The 9423-nt window shown below is 39.9% G+C and overlaps 1 protein-coding gene across 7 annotated transcripts in view; it reads right to left on the reverse strand.

Annotated features, from left to right (window-relative positions):
• Positions 1 to 1502: 1502 nt before the first annotated feature.
• Positions 1503 to 9423, reverse strand: part of LOC146497289 (acyl-coenzyme A thioesterase 5-like) — a 74611-nt gene continuing 66690 nt past the window's right edge. The window contains exons 1-5 of one of the 7 annotated variants that reach the window (XM_085141768.1): positions 8756 to 8935; positions 3671 to 3755; positions 2941 to 3468; positions 2619 to 2821; positions 1503 to 2540 (exon numbers count right to left, since the gene is read on the reverse strand). In XM_085141768.1, the coding sequence (XP_084997894.1) occupies positions 1932 to 2540; positions 2619 to 2821; positions 2941 to 3397 (1269 nt within the window). In that variant the 5' untranslated portion in view covers positions 3398 to 3468; positions 3671 to 3755; positions 8756 to 8935 and the 3' untranslated portion in view covers positions 1503 to 1931. Of the gene's footprint in view, positions 2541 to 2618; positions 2822 to 2940; positions 3469 to 3670; positions 3756 to 8119; positions 8268 to 8755; positions 8936 to 9423 lie in introns of those variants that run through there. The other 6 variants (XM_085141764.1, XM_085141767.1, XM_085141766.1 and 3 more) reach the window with 6 other exon arrangements.

The raw sequence follows: 9423 nt of genomic DNA on the forward strand, positions 1-9423 counted from the left end.
GTTTTGAGTTAACTCTAGTATTGAGTGAGGTTTCACGGAGTCCTGAAAACTTCACCCCTGATAAAGTCTTTTGGAGCATCAAGTGGACATTGGATAGTGTTCAGAACCCAGCCTTAACTTCTCTGATCACCTATTCTCCTTGTCTCTAAAGCCTCTATGTTTTATGTCTTGTACTTGTGAAATACTTTTAACATCTCAGTTACAGTTCTGGTATCTGCATGCAGTTTAAATTTTGAATGGCAATACACAAATGAATTAATCATCATTTACTCATAAACACAGAAGCATAAATTCAATCTCAAGTTCCCACAGAACATACACCCCTTAGTGCAGGTATAATGCCTTTCAAAGGCCAGAAGCTGATGTGAGCTCCGCTGAGCTGAAATGACAGAAAGGGAGCAGTCTGATACAGAAACACAAAGAACAGGAGAGATAGAGAAGGAGCTTTTCAACAATGCTGCTTAATAAATCAAACAGGCAGATGAAGGTTCTGCAGTCTTTATGAACTCCCTGCACTGTAGCAAGCATGTTATCTCCCATCTCAGAGGTGAAAAATGAGGTTGAGGTAGTTACTACGTCAGGTTTTGTCCACCGCTTCCCATTTCTTGTTTAAATTCCTCTTCCGCTGTGCCAAAGTTGCTTTGAGGTGATTAGTTTGGTTGAGTTTTATGGTGAGTTATTATATTTTTTCAAGACTTTAGTGTAATGTTGCCCAAAACTCTGTTCACTTAACAGTAATCTCCAACACTCGGTCTTCCTCCCACAGTCCAGCACCATGCAGGTTGGGATAGATGGTGCTCTAAATTGGTTGTAGATGTGATTCTGTTTCTTTCTGTGTCCTGGGAGCACTAGCCAGAGCACGACTGTTTATTTAGAGCCTTATACTGCCATCTTGTGGCAGTAGTGAAGACTGACAGGCTTACTTGTTTCATTCATATAGTACCATTTCACAATAGTTCATCCCAAACTGTCTTATAATGGGAGGCAAAGACTGCGTAATATTAGAGAGGAAACACCAAGTTCACAATCCCCTATTAGCAGAACTTCCTTTTCTGGAGGGTCATCTGGTAGAACAAGGACTAAGAGAGACACAGGCGTGTTCCACTGGTTTGGGAGTTCATTGAGAAACCATGAACAACAAACACAAGAGCAAACTTATTGCCTTTGAATACACATGTCTATTGTAACAGTTGCAACAACAATTTTAAGGAAAAACAAAATTCAGTTAACATTAGCTTGTAAGGTTGCAGATACGGGTAATAGGCACCAGTCTGTTTAGTTTGCTGTGTGCAGATGGGATGTGTCAGTATGCCTCAAGGTAATTTGTAAACCACAGATGCTAGTTTATGATAAATCACAATCTTTCATTACATTAAATAATACATCAGAAATCAACACTTAAGAACATTTATTCTAGAGTTAAACGGCAGTCAATACGTCTTGTCTTTTTGGTTTTGATGAATTAATAAGTTGACTTTAGAGTGTCCAGCAGCAAAAGTAACTTTAATTTTAATAGATATTTTAATAGACATGAGACAAAGTCTGCAGCAACATCTCCCTGTGACAACTGGATCGTCTCGTGACATCAAAGTACCTCAGTGTGACAGAAGGACCGGATCTACATCGTGTCAAGAATTCAGGATACGCTTTTTAAGTTTTATACAAATAAACATTTTTCAAATTTTACCAACTTTAATGATGAAAACAGAAAACTTACAAGCATTGACATGACACTATGGAGTATTAAAACAAAATTATAGCTATACCTCGAGGGTAAAGAGGATGCCGTTCTACATGTTGTGATAAATTACAGACTTTAAATGTTTAAAATAGTGAATCATTAATCAACACATTTAACAGGTCAGACATGATTATCACAGTTTTATGGCAGTCGTGACTTTAATTTTTGTTATTCATTATCTTGTTTGAAACTATAACTTGGCCCTATTCTGTGCAGCATCAGAGCTCAGATGATTTCTGAGGAAATCTTGGATCTTCTTCCACATGTGGACCTCAGCTGCTGCGTGGGACTTGGGCTCACCTCCCCACAAGACTGGCTTGCCTAAAACCCCATGGAAGCTGGAAGGGCAGTAGGGTCCATAAGGTGGCTCTAAGTAGTGTCCAGCTCCAGGGTATGACACACTCTCAAACTTCTCCTTCCCGTGACGCTTCAGTCTCTCCACCATCTCATCCATGTAAGTCTTGCTGTCCCAGTTAAGGTCATCCTCAGAGGCCACAAAGAGGAAATGTCCTTTGGCTCGTTCAATGGGAATCAGGCTGCCCTTGTTCTCCTCTGCCAGAGGATTGTTTAAAACGTATTTGGTGTTGAAGGCCCCTGACTCAGTGGGAATCACTTTATTTAAATCAAACATTAATGCAGAATGTATTTGTCTTTTCTTATAGTAGAGAGGTAAAACTACATTGGCAGAGCAGCCATTGATCCACACTGTGGCCTCAACATCTGGTAGGTAAGAAGCAACTGATAAGGCAAGATCTCCACTTTTGGAAAGGGATATTACACCAACTTTTTTACTGGAACCCTGTGGAAAAATATGTCAATGAACAGCCATCAAAGTTGTCTTCAACAACTATGAGTCTTCCAGAATAAATTAACTCACCTTAGTTTGTTTTTTTAGAAACTCGACTGCTTCTTCCAAATAATCCAGGTGGATCTCCTTAACATTTTTAGGCAGGTCATCGTGGCCATACAGGGCAACAGTCAGAACCAAAAATCCTCTGCTGGCCAACAGAGAGGCTCTTTTCTCTGACAGACCTCCACCAAAAGTGTACAAATCTAACACAGCTGGGAAGGGACCCCTGCCTGGAATGAAACATACATGCAAAGCAAGCATATTTTTTGTATGGAGCTAAAATTATGAGTAACTGTAACTAGGACATTTTCAAGTATGTACTTTTATTTCCTAAATGATGCTGACAAACCTGGAGGAGTATACAGGACTCCTCGAATGTTCCCCTCTTTGACAGGGACCCGAATGACCTCATCTCCCATTAGAATCCTCTCATTAGTCGTCTCTGCCAGAATCCGGCCCTCACCTGCCTCCTCGTGCACTGAGAACTTTACCATGAATGGATTAAGGGCATTTATCTTCTGAAGTCTTTTATGCAAAGAGTCCGGTGTCATCGACCAAAGCAGACCCATCGGTTCAACCCCAACGTAGCTCCCACTGAGCGAGGGGTCTCTCTTCAAGTCAATCTCCCCGTTGCCATTGGCTCTGTAGGTGGCCGCAGAGCTGAACACAGTTCCCTTATCGTCGGTTGAGCTGGCTCTCAGGGAGACCACCTGCCTCGACCTCAGCCCGGCCACCTTCACCTGAATAGGCTCATCAAACAGACACCTGGCACTCGGGAGCAGCCTCAGCCTGACTTGGGAAGCCATGTCTTCAGAAACTTTCCTTTAAGTTACACGTTTAGACTTTGCCCTATAGAAAAATATACAAAATGGTGCTACTGCACACGTTATTTTTATTACTCTAAGCAGGGCCGTGCAGAGACGTTTAAAGGGGGGGTGCTCAAAGTTAAAAAGGGGCACATTAAACCAGGTTGAATAACAACAACACACATTCATCAAGAATCTAATATGGAATCGCATCATACTATATCACTGTTGTGAGGTGGCGACAAGGCAAAGCAAACGTAGCCTATGTTTTACCTGATGGGTACAATGTTGCTGTTGAGGGGTTTCTGCTGCTCCTGTTGCTGATGGTGCTGGAGAGCAGGGCTGTGTTGATCTGAGACTGTAGACATTAAAAAGTCCATAGGAGAGATGGTAGCTGATTAAACAAGTGTCATGAGATAATAACAAAATACAAAGATTGGTGACAGCACTTGGAACCATAAGGCAACAAAAAACTGTGAGAAATAATTTAGGCTCTGCCTGTGAATCACTCTTTGCTTCTCTTCTTCCTTCCATCCCATCATTTCATATATCACTCTCCACTTGCTGTCTATCTGAGAACAAGGCACAACTTGCTATTGCAATAAACTATAATCTAATTATCCACACCTAACAACTCTTGCACTTAATCTATAATAAAATGATGACAGAAAAATGTTATAGCACTGCCTTTAGTAGCCTCACACAGCTCCTACTGTTTCCTCCTCATGTCCTTACCAGGCATGTCTGGACAATGTTATATCATGAGTAATAATTTAAAAAAATCCATATACATAAAACAAACACATGCACACACACACAGTGACATTTTAGACCTTCAGAATACTGTATACTATGGGCATCATGGTGCTGATCCAGAATCCTTACATTATTATTTATTACTAAAGCTACAATAATAAAACAATGAGGAGGGGGAAGTAATAAATATGAAATAATGTATTTATGATGATTCCATTTGTTTCACTATCCACTCTGTGCAGGGGCAAAACTTATTACATTTTTAAACTGTAGAGATACAATAATTTTACTGCTGTAAAATCCAAATTTTGTCTTATTTAAAATATAAATCTAATATAATCTGCTTCTTAATGTATGTTCTTTAAAATACAGCGTGTGTTTTTTAAAATATTATAATAATGCATAATTATGTGGACATGCATATTAGATCGTTTTTTAGTGAAATATAATCCCTCCAGAAAGGCAGGAAAAGCCCGGAAACTTACTTTAAGACAAAATATGTTCCCTTAAACGGTGGACAGAGCTACAGACCCATGACAGCCTTACCCAGTGAGCTAGCAGCTATGACCAGCACTACTTGTGCAGTTAATTAAAGGACAGGTAATGTTTGTCGCACTGTTGCACACACAGCACGCTCATTTGTTTCAGTTCGTCAGTTGCCACAAGACAACTTACCAACGTGTACGTAATAATGTATTTTGTAACGTATTCCGTTACTCAATGAGAGTAACGTATTCTGAATACTTTGGATTACTTAATATATTATCATGCTTTTTTATCAACTAATGAATGTCCTGTGTGATTCATTACTATTACTGAAGGCTACTCATTAGCAACTACATTTTTAAATCTTAATATAAAATGAGTAACAGTAGGTGGACATTAGGTAAGTAAGGCTGCATTTTTTGCAGCGATCTCGTATAGAAAACTATTATACTACTATAAAACCAAACCGTAGTAAAGGGACCTCTGGCTAACACGTCGGTTTCTGTGTCGGGCTCGTAGCCGAAAACTAGCTTTACTTTGTTGTCTTGGTCAACTTTGCTGGCGAGAGACAGAGAGGCGTTGAAAGGCTGCTCCAATGGAACTCATTGTTTCGGAGGAAAACAGGAACACGGTGTACAGTCTGTGAGTCTTAATAGCTTACTTACAACTGGGCTCGTCAGGCACTCTTTTTTGGCTGCAGTGGTTATTATTATATTTACATGCTTCCAGCTCCCGTTTCTGCTCGATGACAGCTCGTACTTTTCCACTCGCCTTTTTCTCCCTCCCTCGCTCATAGATACATAACGTGTATGGCAGTCCATTCTCCATGCAGCACGGACTACACTGCCCATGAGGCTACATTCTTTAGGGCTATGCCTGTAACACTCTGCTATTGTCTTCATATTAAATCATTTTAAAAAATATTTCTTCACGTCATTATGAGACTCAAGATTGAGACATGGGCATTTGAGCCTCTTAATGCGTGGTTTGTTTGGTTTCCACCGGTGTGGAATTACAAAAAATAGAGAGGGCATAGCCTAACATATTGTAACTGAGGACAAGGGATGAGTCTTCTTTAAGTTAACTTAAAGAAGAAGTTAACTTAAAGAAGACCAGACGCTTTTCTTTGAATTATATAATGTTAAATTACTATTAAACAAATGACTGACTAAGTATTTCAGGCTTTAGTTTACTTCAGCCATATTCCATATAAATCAGGTATCATACAAAAGTAAAAAATAGCTTCAAATACAGTCATGACAATAAAAGAATATGACTTTAAGGACTTAACAACATTACTTCTGTTATAGTACACCAACATCTCTGACACATTAGCACTAAGGGAACACTGAATGACCTGGTGGGTTTTGTCCATAAAACTACTCATCTAAGATTACCACAAAGTAAAAGATCTCTCAACAACATTATGCAACATTTTAGGCACTACTGCCCTCTATCAGATCAGTGAGCTGGGATGTTTTATTCTAAACATGAACTACTGTTACAGCAACAGACATGGACTACATGCCCACACAACAAACACATGCCTGCTCCTCTCGTTAGCTGAAATGAACTGCTGCCATATTTGTTTTACATCTATACTGTCCAGTCTCTCCTGGTGGACATGGAAACACATTATTCATGGTTACATACAATTTTAGACTGATGTGGACCAAGCCTAGCACCTACTTGCCAACCTTGAGACCTCAGAATTAGGGAGACATTTATCGGATAAAATAAGTTAAATGTCACCGTTATTATTGTCCAGCCGGAAACAGGCCGGGGGTGTCCAAATTCAGAGGCTGCGTCCACCTGAGGACCCGGCCTTTGTGGTCTAAGTGGGCCGGGTCCTCCGAAAGCCGGGTTGACCGGGAATGAGCGACTGGGAAATTGGACGGTTTAGCCTTCAGAATTACGTCACCTGCCGTCTGCTCCTTGCTGTCTAAAATATAACCGGACGCTGGCGTAGATGGTCGAATAAACTGCTGTTTTCACACAGCAGTTTATTCAGCTGTGTGAGAACCCCGGAGGAATCCTCCCGAGGGATTAATAAAGTTGTATTTAATCTAATAACTTTAATCTCATAACTTTAATCTCAGCCAAAACGATTTACTCACCAACAAATAAAACACAACTAAAGCACTGGAAAAGGCCAAACAATAACATGTTTAAGTTATTTGACGTTTACACAGCTACATTCTCGCCTGAAAATGTGTTAAAAGTTTATTTTGCGACCCAGAAAGAGTAATAAGAGTAATATTAAAACTAAGTAGCTACAGTAATAGTAGCCATTGTTGGAAACTGGAATTGGCTGGGCCAGTCTGGGATATGGTTTTCAGTTTTGTTGTCCGGGTGGAAAATCGGGAGAAAATTGCGGGGAGAATGGTCGCCCCGGGAGATTTTCGGGAGGGGCACTGAAATTCGGGATTCCCCGGAAAAATCGTGAGTGTTGGCATGTATGGCCTAGCATAGCCTGTAACGTTATTGTGACGGACACATTATATGAGTGACTTTAAGGTTTCTTTGAAAAACAATTTCTTATATCCAGGTTCTTCCTTTGCGCTGCCATCCTCCTCTCCTCCTCGCAGCGCAGGTTTGCCAGTGCTGCTCAGTGTTGCCAACTCCTCAGTAAGGAAAATCGCTATTGGTTGTCCTAAAAGTCGCTAAATGACGTCATCACCTAATTTGCATAATTGGTCATGCTAATGTAATTGTAACCTACACTGCTGGAGAGAGAAATAACATCGTGGACGAGACATAAAGTGAGCAAAAAACGTCCTAAATGCATTTAGAATTTATTTAGAACTACAAATTAAGTTTCTTTTAGCAATTATTGTTTTTTGTAATGTCACAATTCCAACCCTGCTCCTTTATCCGGGCTTGGACCGGCAAAAGTGACCCGAAATAGGCACTCTGGTGGAGTTACTTTGTGTGTGTGTTTATAAGTAGTTTTAAACCTGATCCACAAAACAGCATAAGAGTAAAAGAAGAACTGACTGCGTTACAGCACCTGCTGCTTGTTGAGAGTAAAAGCGATATGCGCTTTCACGTCTTTTTTTAGCGACTTTATTTAGAAAAAAAGTCGCTAGGGGGTCTGAAAACTCGCTAAATATAGCGACAAAGTCGCTAAGTTGGCAACACTGGTGCTGCTGAAACTAAACAAAGCTCCCTGAAAGGCTCAGCCAATCACATTGGCCATAGTTGTCACATGACGTAAGACTCCAGTAGAGAACGTAATTTAACTCTTTCTGCTCCGCTCGCTGAATGAGACGGTGACAGATCGTTTTTTTTCTTTCTATCGGGTTTGTTTTTCTTTACTCGAAGAGATCAAATTATTGGTGGGGACAATTCAATAATCGCTGGATATTGGTGAGGACACGCCCCTTCCGCCCATGCCAAATCTACGCCCTTGCTTTAGCTTCACTAACTAGAACATTTAACATTATACATACGACTTAAGCCTGAAAACAAAAGCTTTACCTGACGCTTAACTTTCCAAATGTGGAGGCATACACTCACGAAATCTCCCACCACTACTGGCAAACGAGCAAAAACTGCGCAGAGAGCCACGACAAACTCGAGCGCTTATCAAAACAGGAAGTTATCACTAATCCCTTCACAATAAGAGCCTGAACTGCAAACAAACGCAGAGCCAATTTTAGCCCCCCAACCCAACCCAACCCCCCCCCCCCTCTCTCTCTCTTCCTCTCCACTGCATGGCTTTGGAAAATGTGAATGCGTGCACAAAATCCAGACTTTTAACTGTATTTTCTTAAGTTTTAAAGCTTTATCTGCAATTATACTAGATCAAAGTAATTAAGTAATAGAAAAACAACTAAATTAAAACTGAACAATTAAACAAAAAAATTCAATGTTTTTCATTGTCTACAGTACCTTAGAAATTTCAGTATGTGTTTTTTTTCTGTAGGGCAAAAAAAAAGGAAACTGCTTGAAGATAATAACAATCTTTTGTTTAATAAATGCTGAAAAGCCTGGGAAATCGCACATTGACTACAATGAGACTACAATATGACTACAATACGATTATAACACAGTATCCAAAATCAGGATTTAAGGGCAGAACCAGAAATATAAGAAAATTTTAGAATTACTTACAAGAAGCATTAACAGAAGCTTGCCCGAAAATAAACAAAAAGTTGTTGGAGAGTCCAGGGCTTTTTCCAGAAACCACGTTAAGAAAAGATGCTGAATTTGTTAATCGTGAGATGAGGGAAACTCCACGTTTTGTGTTATACATAGAGGGTTAGCTTACCAAGTTACCAGGATTTTTACCAGAAAAAAAAAAAACCTACCTAAATGGCTGGCAGGTTTTCTTCAACACACCTTAAGTTTTTGTTTGACTCCTCCCCTCCTGCTGCATCTGTCTGAAACTGTTCCACGTGTCCACATTTATGTAATCATCAAAGCACATAGTGATTTGAAAATTGCAGCTTTTCTGGTATTAAGAGATGACCACCTTACTACTTAGTAACATATTCAATAGAACATGTTGGATTTGTTGGAGGTAGTTACCAGTATGTCAGGTTTTGTTCCCGGCTTCCTGTTTAATTCGTCTTCTTGCCAAAGTTACTTTGAGGTGACTGACTTTGTTGAGTTTTATGGTCAGTTATAATATTTTTTTTTACATTTTTTACATTTTTTTTTTTTTTTTTATAAAACGGGCCCTGGGACAAAGGGGGTAAGGTCAAGAACTGGTCCAGGATCACACAACAAACACTCAATAATAGATCACAGATAAAAGACCACCCCCACAGGACTACTGG

Source organism: Neolamprologus multifasciatus, chromosome 18 (genome assembly GCF_963576455.1).
Source record: "Neolamprologus multifasciatus chromosome 18, fNeoMul1.2, whole genome shotgun sequence".
Classification (NCBI taxonomy): Eukaryota; Metazoa; Chordata; class Actinopteri; order Cichliformes; family Cichlidae; genus Neolamprologus; species Neolamprologus multifasciatus.